Source organism: Lepisma saccharinum, chromosome 24 (assembly GCF_977018435.1).
Source record: "Lepisma saccharinum chromosome 24, izLepSacc3.1, whole genome shotgun sequence".
In the NCBI taxonomy this organism is placed as follows: Eukaryota; Metazoa; Arthropoda; class Insecta; order Zygentoma; family Lepismatidae; genus Lepisma; species Lepisma saccharinum.
The window spans coordinates 57,742,848-57,758,148 of record NC_139252.1 but is presented as its reverse complement, the minus strand read 5'-3'; the positions used below and the strand labels follow the sequence as shown (position 1 = coordinate 57,758,148).

The following is a 15,301-nucleotide window of genomic DNA, read 5'->3' as shown; positions in this document are numbered from 1 at the left end:
TTACATGCTATCTGGGAAATGATAATCTCATTCTGTTATTAACCTGATTATATTTGATCATCTCTGTAAAAAGTAACGTCACATAGAACATTTGCAAGGTATGCAAATAAAATTCTGGACTATATTCTTGATTCTAAGGGCATGTAATCTCTGTTCACAGCCTCGGTGAACTGTGGTGGGTTGGGACAATTGACAATCCTCTTCAGGGGTGGCTATGCATTTTTGTTGCAGTGGACCTTTGGGAATATAGCTGGCCACGACATGTGGTGGATTCTGTGCTCCTGCCGGAATGGGGTTATGATAAGGGCATGGTGGAGTCACACAATGTTTTCACAATTTGTAACAATTTTTTTTAAGCACTGTATTATCAAGACGTTCAAATGCAAATGCTTATTAGATATCTGGAGACACGAACTCCTCCTCTCCGTGGTGGTACAGCCAAGAAACCGACACCAAGGGGGTAGCCATGGAGGAATTCATTTCTGAGCACAACCTACAAGTCGAAAATCAGCCAGATAATCCCCCCCACCTACAGGGGAAGGGCGGGCGCCTCAAGAAACATTGATCTAACACTCACGAATGCAAGGGCCTTGGGCGATGTCCAAAACTGGAAAGTTATAGATCTCGCCACAACAAGCGACCACAACTTAATACTATTTGACTTAATCTACAGGCAACATCAGCTTGAACAGACAAACCAGGATAACATATTGAACTGGAGAAAAATCGATCATCAAAAATTCCTAGAAAAGCTCATTATCCCTGAACAATTGGACCAACAAAAATCACTCAACACGCTCGCAGAGGAACTCTCTGCAAACATCAGACAAGCAATTGAAAATTCAACACCCAGAAATAACCAAAGGAAAATGAAGAGGAAGCCATGGCCAAAGAAATTAACCAACCTTAAGAAACAAATGCAAAAAGCCAGGAAACTATATCAAAAATCCATCATCGCACAATACAGAAATGCCAACCTCCAGATTTACCGTGCCAAAAAAAAGCAATACGAAACCGAGCTTCTAAATTATAAGACACAACAATGGAATATCTTCATCGAAAAATGTCTGGAATTAAATAAATGGGGCACCCCGTATAAAATCGCTACCGGCAAAATAAAAAAACCGCAAACCATTTCCACCTTAATTAATGACGAGAACAACATGAATATGACAAAGGACTTGGAAGAAACCATCAACTTCTTAATGAAGAATCTCATACCAGACGACAAACCTGAAAACGACAGCGAGGAAAATAAGGATACAAGAAAAATCTATCACCAGCCATATCCAGAATCACCAATATTACCTTTCACTATCCAGGAAGTAGAAAACGAAATAAGCAGCATGAAAATGAAGAAGTCCCCGGGACCAGACGGAATTCCTGTGGAAATAATACAAGAAATCACCCCAGTACTTACGCCTTACATTACTCAACTATTTAATGAGTGCCTTGTTCAGAAGATATTCCCAGAAACATGGAAGGAAGCAAACTTAATAATCATCAAGAAACATCCAAATAAAGATGAAACCAGGGTCAATTCATACAGACCAATATGCCTTCTCAACGTTTTGGGAAAACTCTTCGAGAAACTTATCCTAAAAAGACTCAAAGAATTTCCCCTGCTCAAACCCATATCAGGGATACAATTTGGGTTCACGAAAGGTAAATGCACTGACGATGCATTACGCCTGCTATCGTCTACAACACAAAACACTCCAAACAAGTACATGGTTGGAATTATGGTGGACATCGCCGGGGCATTTGACAACTTGTGGTGGCCCAGCCTTTTTCAAACACTTAAAAATATGAACTGCCCAGGTACACTCTTCCTACTTCTGAAAAGTTATTTCTCTAACAGAAAAGTTAGCATCAAATATCCGGATCTACAAATGAGTAAGATCACGTCAAAAGGTTGTCCTCAGGGTTCCATTCTGGGACCCGAGCTTTGGAATACTAACTTGGAGCCTGCGCTTATGAAACTACAAGACCATCCAGACATGGACCAGATCATAGCTTATGCGGATGACATAATCATGCTCACTTCCGGTAACTCAAGAAGGGAAATCGAAGATAAAGCATCCACTGCAATCAATATGCTATCCAATTGGTGTGATCATGCTAAACTCAAAATAGCTTCGGAAAAGACTCATTATATTATCCTTAAGGGGAAGTTACAAAGAAACCCTCAAATCAAACTCAGAGAAAGAAACTTAAAAAGAGTAAGAGAAGCTAAATACCTTGGTATTACTCTTCAAGAGAAGATGTTTTTTAACAGACACATAGCCCTGGCAACAACCCAGGCCGAAACAACTATAAACAGTCTAGCCACATTGAGTTCAGCAAACTACAACCTTCCACTATCACACATAAAAACATATCTCATTACCATATATAATGCTATTATTTCCTATGGCTCGCCCCTGTGGGCCATGGAAACCAGTAAACAGTACATTAAAAACAGATTGAGATCTTCACAACGCAAAGTGATACTTCGCCTAATGGGTGCATTCAGAACAACCTCAACCCTGGCTCTTCTCATGATTGCGGGCCTACAGCCTATTGAAATCGTTATTAAAACTATAGCATCAAAGTATTACTTTAGAAATGGACAAGAGGACGAAATCTATAAACTAATTGGAATACGCCCTGCCACGGTACCAGAAATTTACAACCACTTGTTTAGCGTCTGGCAACAGGAATGGACACAAGCTACGCAAGGAAGGAGACTTCACAGCTTCCTTCCAAACATAAAAGAACGACTTTTGATGGACCATTTCCATCCCACGAGAGGTCTGATACATTTCCTAACGGGACACGGTCCCTACGGTCAACACCTAAATAAGCACAACCTCAGACAGACTGATAAATGCCTGAAATGTAAAACCGAGACGGACACACCGGAACATAAAGCCTTCTTTTGCCAGACATCAAACAAACAAATCGAAGATTTAAGACAAAAGCTACCAAACTTCAACACGTACCAGTTAATAAGAAATCCCGAGCACTTTACGTCACTAAACGACTTAACAAACCTGGTGTCGAAAGAGGAACATTCCCTCTTCAAATCCGGCATCACCCACCTCCCCATTCAACCCCTACCTTCGGAATGTAATATACCCCCCAGAAGATCACAAAGAATCCACCTTCGACAAACTCAACAACAGGACATCCCTCCTTAGGACTAAGATCACCAAGAGGATAATGAAGCAGAACCTCCCACAGGAACATCAAGAAGGAGACACCAATACACAAGACAGTGATACGCCAAAACGAAAATAGGTTATGCCTCCCCGGAGAAAGGCAAAGGATAACACTGCAAGGACTCGACCTAGGAACCAACCGAATTTAACCCAGATTTTTCTTTTTCGTTTCTTTCTTAAATTGTAATCTTACACCCCCTTCTTTATTCTTGTTACTAAACACACTGCAAACTTCTCTCACTGATTCTTGACAATTCTCTATATTTCCACTACCGAACGTACTAATGTACCCGATACTTCCCAGGAAATCCCTCCCTACTTCTTCCCTTCCTGATGATGTCCCGGGTACCAACCGTCGTACCGATGTTCATCCCAGTCCGACCAACTCTTGCTGGTCTCCCGCAAGTCTCCTTGCATCAGGTACCACTCGTTCTTTCATATCTCTTCCTACTATTAATACGTACATCTCAAAGCCAATAATACTCTCACTATCTCAAACATAACATACTAGAACATAGACCCTGCTTAACATTCATAGAATCGTGTTAATGTCCATTCCTCATCTCATCCATCAACACTAATGCACACGACACACAATAAAACTTATCCTAAGAAAACATTACCCACCCAATTACACATTTATGTAATTTCGTATCTGTGATCATAAATAATATAAATGTTAAACACTAACACTTATTTACTTCCTACTATTTCTAACTTTTATCTTAATCTTCTTACCTTGTAGAATGATGTGAAACCAACTTTGTTCAGGAAAACCGAACAAATTTGGTTCTTCACACTGGGACATTCTTGCCAATGTCACAGTGAATTATTGTAATTAAAAAAAATAATGGAAATCAAGGATGAATCAAAGAAAAGCGGGGGAATCCGTAAAAAATTCACGGAACTGACGCCTTGGGTTAATTTTCAGGTACCAGGGCATAAGCACATACCTCCGAAAGTAGCTTGACTACTTTTATCCGTATACATAAAAATAATAATCGTTCTATGTAACCATATCTTGTATACTGTTTAGGAAATAAAATTCTTTGTCTCAAAAAAAAAAAATTAGATATCAGTAGAAGCACATATTTTTAGTAAATAAAAAAGGAATATTTCAGTACAAAAGAGTCTATTTCGGGTTCAAAAGCGGTAAATAAAATGCAATTATAGTGGTGAAAAAGTGCCATATAAAATGACATTTAGGTTTTAAAATATGTGAATATAATCCCAAATTTGACTTAAAAACTGCACTATTACACAAAATAAACATATCCCTTCTAATAGCACATGAAATCATAACAGAATATTAAGTTTATTCCTGTATAAAGGAGTCCCCAATTTTGCTTCTCAAATATTTACAGCAGAATTAATCACTTTTCCGTGAATTGCATAACTCATAGGATACTTCAGACTTCAGAAAGTGTCGCGTCAATATATAAATGGTAAATTTCATGTTTGAGAGTCTATTTCACATTTTGCAGAGCATTTCACATCATTTCGTGACAAAACAGGGTAGGAAAATGCACCTCACACCTTTCAGAAACATGAAAAATTAACATTGGAATGTGTTATTTCACATTTTGTGTTTTCGTAAAAAACAAAATATGCATGCATCTAGATATCAGATTAAATTACAGTAGACAGCCCATGAAGGTACTGACTTCCTTTTGATTAACTCTTTGGATTTTTTTTTCCACTACAAGTACGAAATCTGCGTGTGTAAAAAATAACATGGATCCTGCCCAAGGAATGTGGCGAGTGCTCGAACACAGTAATAAGATTCTTTTAGCTAAAATCTTTTCCATTATATTTCCATTCCTTAAACTTTATATGCACCCATGTATTATTTGCAATGTTTTAGATATTCTTAAAATATATTTCTAAGTGTTTTTATGTTATTCTATGACCAGATGGAAGATGAGCTCGACATGGAGGTGGAGCTTGAGAGAGAGTTGGCGGCTGCTCAAGAAGAACTAGAAATGGAAAATGAAGAAGAAGCTTTACGGCAAGAGAACATTGCTGCCAAACTGGTAAGCAACAGAATATTCCTTATCAGTTCTACGACATGCCAATATTTTGAAAGGCAGCCTGGAGAGCTGTGGTAACCTATTTTAAGTATTATTTTTGTATTTTTTTGGTGTCTAGTGTAATGGACTGGTTAAGAAGTGACGTCACTAACAGCTGATGTCCCAGATGTATGTTTCCATACAAAACTTAACAACCTGTTTGCTCCTATCCTTTTGCATTGAAAATGTATAGGAAAGGGATAACTTTCTTGCAGTGACAGCAGTTAGGAAGCGGAATCATGAGGTGTATTGTGAATCAGTGTAAAGATTAGATTCTGGTGAATACATAGATATTTTAGTAATTACTTACATATGAGGCGTTAATTAAGAAATAAAGTAAGAAAATCGTGATTTTTTGAGGAAACTCAAGAAAAATTGAAGCCTTTGGAAAATTGAGAGTTTTAGCCCATATTAAAAAAAAAATGAAGATATATTATGTGGTGAAAACTGATTGTTACTGTGACTGCAGTTAGGAAACAAAATGCTGATGTCTTATCGTGTAAAGACTATATCAATGTTTGTAGAGTAAAGTGTTGACATGTTTCTTAAAAAACTATCCGATTTTTCTTGTTATTTCTTCACTAACCCTTATTCATGGGGTAAAGGTAGGTTGCAATTGAAAATGTAATTAATAGTACCAATATAGACCCACAATAGGCTGGATGCCATCTCACATCTGTTTGTCATTTGAATGCAATTTTTAGTATCGTTACAAACACTTGAACAACATTTTGTTTACATTTTAGGAGATCTTTCCTTCAAGGATTTTTTAACTAGAAATATTTTGAATACCGTGATGCAAGTAACCAATTAACTTTTTGGTACTTGCATTAGTAATGCGTTACTTTTTCAATACTTGTATTAATAATGCACTGTAAGAATAACATGAACGGGGTACTTCATTACTTTACATTGCCTTCATTAATTCAGAACTGGAGGATTTTTTTACCGGGATGAAACAGGCTTTGTCATGTTTTATACTTGAGCACATACAGTTACAGTGGGAAAACGAGCACTACAGTGAACAGATGTGATGCTTGAGTAAGCAGTTAGAGGTCCTTATTGTATGACAAAAGTAACAGCAATGCATTGCTTTTGGAGGTAATGGTAACTGTAACATGTTACTTCTGGAAGCTAAGTTATGATAATGTGTTGTTTTTAGAAGCAAAATAACAGTAAAATGTTATTTTTGGAAGCAAAGTAATGGCAACATGTTACTTTTTGAAATAAAGCATGTTACTTTCAGAAGTAAAGTAATGTTAATGTTACTTTTGAAAGGATATTAACAGTTTTAAATAACTTACAAAACACTGGTTAGACGTTCTTTCATAGTAAACTTTGTTTATCTTTATTTATGTTTAGGTGCAGACATGGGTTAAGGGCACTGCCTGCCCTCAAATTCCTCAAGAAGAGCAGATTGTGGAATTTTTGTGCTCCAAAAATATACATATAGCTGATGCTACTGGCGGTTCAAATTTTCCATAAAAGCATTGTAAAGTTTACAAAGAAAAACTATATGACATTGTGCTTTAGCTATTTGTGTGCAAACTACCTGATAATGCCACTGCTGGTTCTCCAACACATTTCTTGTAACATGTCTCTTGTTCTTTCAGGATTTTGATGCAAAGGAAAAGGAGCACAAACCATTAAATAAAGTTCTGTCCCTTCCAGCAAACTTCACATTCTCTTCATTCGACAAAGATGCAGAGAATGAAGAAAAAGGTAATGTTTAGGAGTAGAAGCTTTGTTCACAAATCGCAAATTTGGACAATATTCATCATTGGCTTCATTACCCTTGAGTTACTGGTGCACATGCTGTACAGTACCCCAATATCTTACATTTGCAACTGTATATTACACTGAGTATTGAGTTCATATGACAGGTGAAATACAAGTTGACATTCCAAGAATTCAAAAACACAGCTTGTACTTCTTAAGCTCCTTTACAAATTCGTCTACATTTTTAACATGAGACATTACTTGAAAATCAATCTTCCCACTAATCTAAAATTAATTGAAATCAAACAACTTTTAAGTCATTGATGGTCTTCTTGAACTTGGAGAGTCCCTGTTAATTTATAAATATATGTACTATAAACATACTTATTATTTGTAAGTGTAGAAGACAGATATACAGGGTGTCTCATAAGTAATAGCACAAACTGACATAGGTGAAAGTACATGATAATAGAAGCAAAAAAGTGCCAGTAAACATGGGTCTGCAAACTAGCCATTTTCAAGATAATCGCGAATCTGTGATTACAAGCTGCCACTGACATCATTGTTTGTAAACGTCATCCTAGTTGGTAAAATGCTAATAATGTGTGTGAATCAGTAGCGGCTCGTGCCTAAAATAACAGGTGAAGAAGTACATTTATAGGCAATGAAAAACAAATAGTAAGTTGAACTGAATCATGCTTGACTCACCTACGTTTTGTAGATCAAATCGATCCTTCTATCTTTCAGGGCTGCAAATCTATCGATAATGTCTTCATGGAAGGGGTGACGTTCAATAAGTTCGTTCAAGAGGTCCTTTTCGATTGAAATGTTCGCCAAAGATGAAAGTCGGTTCTGTGATGTAGCGCTTCTTGAGTAGGTTTTTATTCTCTTGAGGCATGAGAAACTCCTTTCCACTGATGCACTGGTTGAGGGTATTGTTTCGACCAGGGAGAAGAGTTTGTAAGTTTCCTCGAATACATCTCAATTTGCTCTCACAAAATGAAGAACTTCTTCAGGTGTGCAATTTTTGTACTTTAAATGATCATTGTAAAAAAGAGACAGCTCATTTTTAAGGCACTGAGGCTTATTGAATATTTGGGAATAACACTGCTGTAGCTAGCATAGTGCATCGGAGGGGAGATTAATGGAATGTGTTTGAAATTTCGATGTGTCTACAAGAAAAAGAAACTTAAATTTGTCACAGTCTTGAAATCAAACACTTATTTGCATCAAAATATTATCAAGTACATCAAAGTAGAGGAGTCTATAATTAAGGAAAACTTCTGATTGTTCTCTTCCGGTAGTTACACTCGTGAGTTTGGCTGTGTTTTCAAACAATGTACCGAAATATTGTTCGTTCCTTCTTGCCATTAGAATATCAGTCGTACTCTTGATTTTAGCCACACAGAAACTGATGTCCAACGATCTTTTCTGAAGAACATCGAAAAGAACGTCAGTCATACTAAAAATGTCATCGAAAACTACGGCCAGGAAAGTGAACTGAAAACTGTTCATTTCATGAAGAAAACCTTCTCTTGATCGAATCGCCTTTTCATCAGATTCTGGATCGTCCATAATTATTTTAAACACATGTTTTAGCCTGTCCCAGTCTTCCATGATCACACGAATGAGTCTGGAATGGGAACTCCACCTCGACTCAGTTAAAGTTGGGATTCTTTTGGCCAAAACTGAATCAAGAACATGCGTTTGTTTCGCCGATTTGTGAAAAAAAATTGGAAAACCACTGATACTCGCAAAAAATATGCGGCATTTTGAATTGCTATTACAACTTTGTTTCAGAACTATATTTAGTCGATGGGCTAAACAATGGACAAACATTGCTTGAGTTGCTTTATCCTTAATTCTTTTCTGCTGTCCATTTAAGTGCCCTGACATTACACTTGCACCATCGTAGCATTGCGCAACTAATTTACATTCATAATCAAACTCTTTCAATACACCGTCTAACAAATGAAAGAGTGTTTCTGCAGACCTATCAGCACTTACGTAAAAAAAAAACTAAAAATCGTTCAACCAGTCTCCTCTTCATTAACATATCTCACAATAATGGAGCACTGTGATATCTGGCAAATATCTGTGGTGTCATCCACTTGAACAGAAAAAAACCTGAAGCTTTAATTTCATTCCTAACATATTCCTGTAAGTTTTCAGAAATGCATGCAACGAGTTCGTTTTGTAATGTCTTAGAGTCACCACTGAACACGTTTTTTATTTTCTTGTAATGGTTCTGTATTTCTAACAAACTTCTCGATATTAATAATGCAACAAGTTTCTTGAAATTCCCACGATTAAGCGAAGACACGCTTTCGTCGTGACCCCTGAATGCAAGTTCTTGTTTACAACAGCGTTGCGTCAACTATTAATTGTAGGAAAAGCCTATTTAATCTTACATTTTCATTGAACCATACATTTAAAAGCCTACTATTTGCTTGAAGGGCATCTGCTACGGTATTTCTGTTTTTTTTTTTTCAAAAACATTGAATTGTAACTTATACTTTAAATGTCCCACCGAATCATTGTGCTTATGCAGAGAACGCGTTATATTGACAAAATCGTTACACCCTTCTTTATTCCACACACATTTGTTGCTAAACAGTAAACAAGGCCAGCAGAACAATGATTGCAAATATCGACTACTACACAACCAAGGAAAGTCGACAAACCAGGAACTTTTAAATTTAATGATCTATGATTTCCCTACCTTTTTGTTCTCTCGCTTAACTGATATTTGAAGAATGTCAGTGGGTCCCCACAATTTAAAACGTCTTTTTTGTCTTCATCCGTCCATCTGGAAAATGGTGTCTGCAACAAATTACACACTAAGTCATTTACTGGGTTTATTGTACAACCCACAGCTCAACACATGAACACAAAACACGATAGGAAACGCGAAACACACACGTGGAACAAGATCTCGCGAGAACGCAACGATTTTGCCACAACCACTGGATGCAATGTTTTCTGTCGACGAGAGAACTGCTGCACCTAGATGGCGACACCCATTCAATTCCAACGCTAGGTGACGTCACCGTTGCCATGACAACCGGCTAAAGTCTTCCGCAACCTGGCGGCATCTGCTCTTGGTTTGTTTATGCTACAACGAACTCTTCACATGCATAGCGCCGAGCGGCGTATTATTTGAGTATTATCATGTGCGTTCTACTGGGAAATGGTTTCCTTTAACAAGCAAATGAAAAATGTCAATATTAATTTGAAAATTAGGTGAAAACATCTGCACTTGTTTAATTTGCCATCCGCCACTGGTGTGAATATGTGGTTACAAGCCGTCGTTGATTGCATTTTATAAACACAGAGTGCTTTATTCCTTGCACGTTCCGAGGTTTGCTCTTTGTTTACAAAACAGAAGATTTCCGAGAGGTGACATTGTAATCAAGCAGGATGGATACAATCAGAACACAGTCTAATCTTACTGTGGGAGTCACGTCAGTTGTGCTGTACTGGGTAGTGAAAATGGAACCTTACAGCAACGAGGAGTACATTTTACCAACTAGGACGATGTTTACAAACAATGAAGTCAGTGGTGGCTTGAAATCACACATTCACGATTATCTCGAAAACGGCTCGTTTGCAGACCCATGTTTACTGAGACTTTTTTGCTTCTATTATCGTGTACTTTCACCTATGTCAGTTTACACTATTACTTTTGAGACACCCTGCATTATTTGAGGGTGTATCCCCAGTCTATCGCCTGCTAATGACACTTGTGCTATTTGTAACCACAGGCCACTTCCTTCTCTAAAGTCTATATGAAGACACAATAGGTGTTGAAGTAAGGTTCCACACGTTATTAACCTTGACCATGGTGTGATCAGAACCATTTCCAATTGCCTTCACCATCCAAGGTTGTCCCAGCAACCCAGTGATGAGCACCAGAACAGTTTGTGCAGGGACATTGATGGAAAATCTCTGGGAATCAAATCCAGGTCTCCCTTGTTTGAAAGCAATAAATTGTCCAAGATCAGTTTCAAATTTCAAGCTGTTTGGAAAATTTTTGTTTTCTTGAGGAAGTGTTTATTTATTTTTCTTTGCTGGAACCATATCCTCTCTTTCAGTCGCTATGGAAACATTATCTTTTTTAATTTTTCATCTTTTTTATTCCTGTATTATATAACTGCTCAAATTTCATGTGAACTATATATTTACAGATAAAAAATTGTCTAGCTCCTGCATGTCATGCACGCTCAAGTTCCACTTGAACATGAAATAACAATTTTCAAGACCTGGCATGCATTATACACCACTCTGTAGGTATTGCACAGTAATTGTTTCTGTGAGGGTACAAGATGATATTTCATGCGTGGGCAATCCTATAAATGTTTGTTGGAAGGGGAGAGTCTGGCCATTTCCATACATCCCATTGGATATCCAGACGTTATCTGCAGTGGCATAGCATGGGCATTTCAGGTGGGAACGCCAAGTCCGAAGGAAAGGTCGGGCCTTTTTTGCTTAATAATTTACTTATGGTATTAGTCGCCACAGGTATTGTTTATTTGCCTGAAGTCAGCTGGGTTTTCAATAAAACATCATCTATGCATGTTTTAGCTAGAAAATTAGATGCTTCACTTTGCAACAAATGTTTTGAACTCTGGTGTTTTATACTTTTCGGTATGACGCAAGTCATTAGAAAACCTACCTGAATCACAAGCACCTCTGAACAACAGCAGACGTCATTGTTGTGGATGATCCAACTACTGATTGATTTGGTTTATTTTACTTCACTTTTCTACCACTTTTGGTTAATCGTGAATATGAATATGAGTGATGATATTTATGAAGTTGATGAAGGGACACTCATAAAGAACACCCGTGCTAACGCCTGGATTTGAACCAGGGACCTCTGTCATCTTGACACTCTGTGCAAAACACTCTGACATGGAGGTGTGTGGATGATCCAACTATTGTACACTCTACTGACGTAACAGTGCCGATTAGTAATTCAGACCATTGTTTATTGCATCTTGGAATGGTGATAAACATTTTAAAATAATTTTGTCCACAGGCCATTCGATGTTATGAGTTTTCAAATGAATGCTAAACATTATTAAGCAGTTAGATAATAACGAAAAAATAATAATAAAAAAATAATAGTTTTGCAGGTTAAGTGGTACAGCAGCCACAGGCTGAACTTCTACCACGAGGACTTCACCAACTTACTTGGCAAAAACTGTGTTGATCTTTTAGTTTTTAATACACATCACTGTTCGTGCGATAAATTATACAATGCAATAGTCATTAAGAAATGGTATATTTGAGTTTGGTAAAGTTACGTCAGTCAATATTGCATATTGTAGCATCACATAGCACGAGTGGCACGAGAACGAAGAACCGGGTAGGAATTCTACCTCTGTCGTCTGCTTCAGAAGGCAGGAAGGGTCACATGAACCATTCACGTAGCCCTCTGCTCCATACGAGAGAGCATTTGAGCACGTGCTGTAGAGATCCAAACTTGTCCAAGCTTTCCCTCCAGAAAGACAGCAAGGAATATAGAGTTCTTTACGCCGAACCTGCCTGGCATCCAGGCAGGAAAGGCATTGAAAAAAATGCTGGAACAGGTGTTGTTAGTGAAGCGTTGCAAGCAGATCACGCAAAATAGCTATTATAATGCCATGAAGGTCAAACATATATGAAATTAGTCCAGTTTTACTTTATATTTACAGCATTTACGTATTTTTGAAATTTTAAATCGGGGAACGCCGGGCGTATGGGCGTACTATAACGCTACGCCACTGGTTATCTGGTATATTCAAATTTTATCAAAAAAAAAATTATTATGCTTTGGATATCTAAAAAGATTCATTCATGGTGACTTTTGCTGCATTTGCAGTAAGAATGTTTGTAGGGGGCCTCCCCAGTGATGTAGTGGTAATGTCATTGCCTTGTAATCAAGAGGTCCTGAGTTTGATACCCAGTAGAGCCCATAGTGATTCGGATATCACTTTAAACTGTAGGTCCAGTCCCTATTAGCCTTACTGTGCACAAAGTAAACTTAAAACAACTCAAGAATATTTGTAAACACGGTACAGAACTACTAAAGGCAGAAAGCTTATTATTTTAGAAGTTGATAACTGGAATAAATTTCAGTTCATTTGTATCCCAACAGAATAACCTAAACTTCAATGTAAAATGCAGCCAAAAAATCAGAATAAGTTATTTTCATCTTCCACTAATTAATCCAAAGAGTTAACAAGGGTTTATAAAATGAAATATCAAGATACAACATTATTAAGTTATTAAGTGGACATTGTGAGATTAATTTCTGTTGTCAGTAATGAAATTTCCCATGCATCTCCCCCCTTTTTCTATGAATTCCTGACATGATTTCCTTTTCAGATTCACCAGCAATTCAACTGCATGACTTATGCCTTGGCCCTGCAATCCAAAATGAGAACATGTACCAAGACACAGGTCCCGAGGCTGCGCACATTGTAGTCACAGAGGCGTCGGACATGGAAGATCCGCCACCTGGCCCTCCTGCCTACCCTGCAACTGGCTACACCGTATACAATGAACCACGCATCAAGAAACTAAACCAGGTGCGCCTGCGGAGAATCGGAAGCGATCCCAACATGCTGCTTCCGTTGCCGAAGAAGCTGCTGACTCCACTCAGTCTGTCCGACCTCAGTCGCGACATTTCCAGCCCTTCGGACATATCCGGTCTGTCCCCCGAGTGCATTTCGCCCACCGTGATCATGGTGCCGCCTCCGTACCCTGCCACTTTCCATTCCCCTCAAACTTCCCCAGATGAAATGCAACTTCCCCAGCTTCCGGCCAGGGAAATCTGTCTAGTGGTGCCTGAGAGTTACCAGGATGCCGCGAGACCCACGACATCTGCGGATGTTCACACGGACCAAAGTGACGTGATAACTGTCGAACCTAACGCAGAGGGTTCACATGCTTTGGACTGCACATCGGAAATATTTCTCCACGTACCGACGCAGTCTGTTGATTCCGAACTTGCGTGGAAGAGCAAGAAACACTTGAACGGAATGCGGTGTAATTGTGTGGATGACCACGGTCAAGCGAACGTGAGTGAAGCAGCTGCACAAAATGTCTGTGATGAACAAGAAGTACTTTTGAACAGGTCCAACAAGATGCAACACATAGGTGCTTTGGAGTGTGATATAAATAGTGAAGAGGACAGCCAAGAAGAATTATTATTAAGTGAAGATAAAAGACACATGTGCTAATAGTCACTATGCATTTTAACTTCGATCGTATCACCTAAAATAACAGAGACCAATACCACATTGCAACAGATTAGCTAAATGATCTCAGCATATCAGTAGGAGAAAGTATGTGTGTCCTGTAATTGACAATCTAATTCATAGAAAATTGTATTGTATAAATATATAAACAGTGTAGTATTCTTCACTGTTATTTTGGGCTTCTTCGTTAATTAAGAAAAAGGAGTACTAGTTGTATGTAGATCATTTCATGAAGTAAAAAAATGAAAATATTCATCTGCATATGCTACTTGCGGTTTCTCATCATATTTGCATAGGAATTGATATTTTCGGTAACTTTTGTCATCCAAGGAGGTTATGATAATCTTCTTTTTCTATTGTACCCTTCTTAGTACAAGATTCATCATCATCTGTAAATTGCTCTGTCATTTAAACTTTTTATCACAACCCAGTATATTTAGCAGAATGCATTTCTTTAACAATTGCAGACATGTAGGGACCTTAAAAATCTGAATTAATAATTTCCAGATAATGTGGTGGATAATTGTTTTCGGATCATTCACAGAGGTACACACAATTTACTCATGCTTTATTATGGCAGTGGTGAAACATATGTGCCAGGTCTTGTACATAAGTAATCTTTGTGCAAAGTAACTTCTTTCTATTGCAGTCATTTCTAACACTTCACTGCCATTTGACTTAAATTATAGAAGATTTGACATGCCTTCCATCTGGGCTTCATTCGTTATCCAGAAATATTGTGAACGCATCAAATTTCCTCAGCGTATTTGTTGTTCATGGTGGTTAGATTTTTGCAGTGATTAAAGCTATCTCACATACAGGAGTGGTGAGGAGATTAGGGATTGCCTGATTTCAAATTATCCAATATCCATTTTGGATTCAATGGACAGATTTGATGCAGAATTTGTAGAAAATCCGTGAAATACAAACATAGCGAATAAAAGAATATTCGGATAGCCCATCAAACAGACAAACTGTGAAACTGTCCAGATAATACATACATTGGATAATCTGCTGTATATCAGTGTATCTGATATTTGAAATTGGATAGAAAATTATCCAA

General features: G+C 37.8%; 1 protein-coding gene across 4 annotated transcripts in view; it reads left to right on the top strand.

Annotated features, from left to right (window-relative positions):
* The window catches only part of Ca-alpha1T (Ca[2+]-channel protein alpha[[1]] subunit T), a 172,222-nt gene extending 157,229 nt beyond the window's left edge, over positions 1-14,993 (top strand). For all 4 annotated transcript variants that reach the window (XM_083110833.1, XM_083110835.1, XM_083110832.1 and 1 more), the window contains 3 exons: positions 5,117-5,236; positions 6,886-6,994; positions 13,364-14,993. In XM_083110833.1, the coding sequence (XP_082966959.1) occupies positions 5,117-5,236; positions 6,886-6,994; positions 13,364-14,220 (1,086 nt within the window). In that variant the 3' untranslated portion in view covers positions 14,221-14,993. The remainder of the gene's footprint in view (positions 1-5,116; positions 5,237-6,885; positions 6,995-13,363) is intronic.
* The last annotated feature ends 308 nt before the right edge of the window (positions 14,994-15,301 follow it).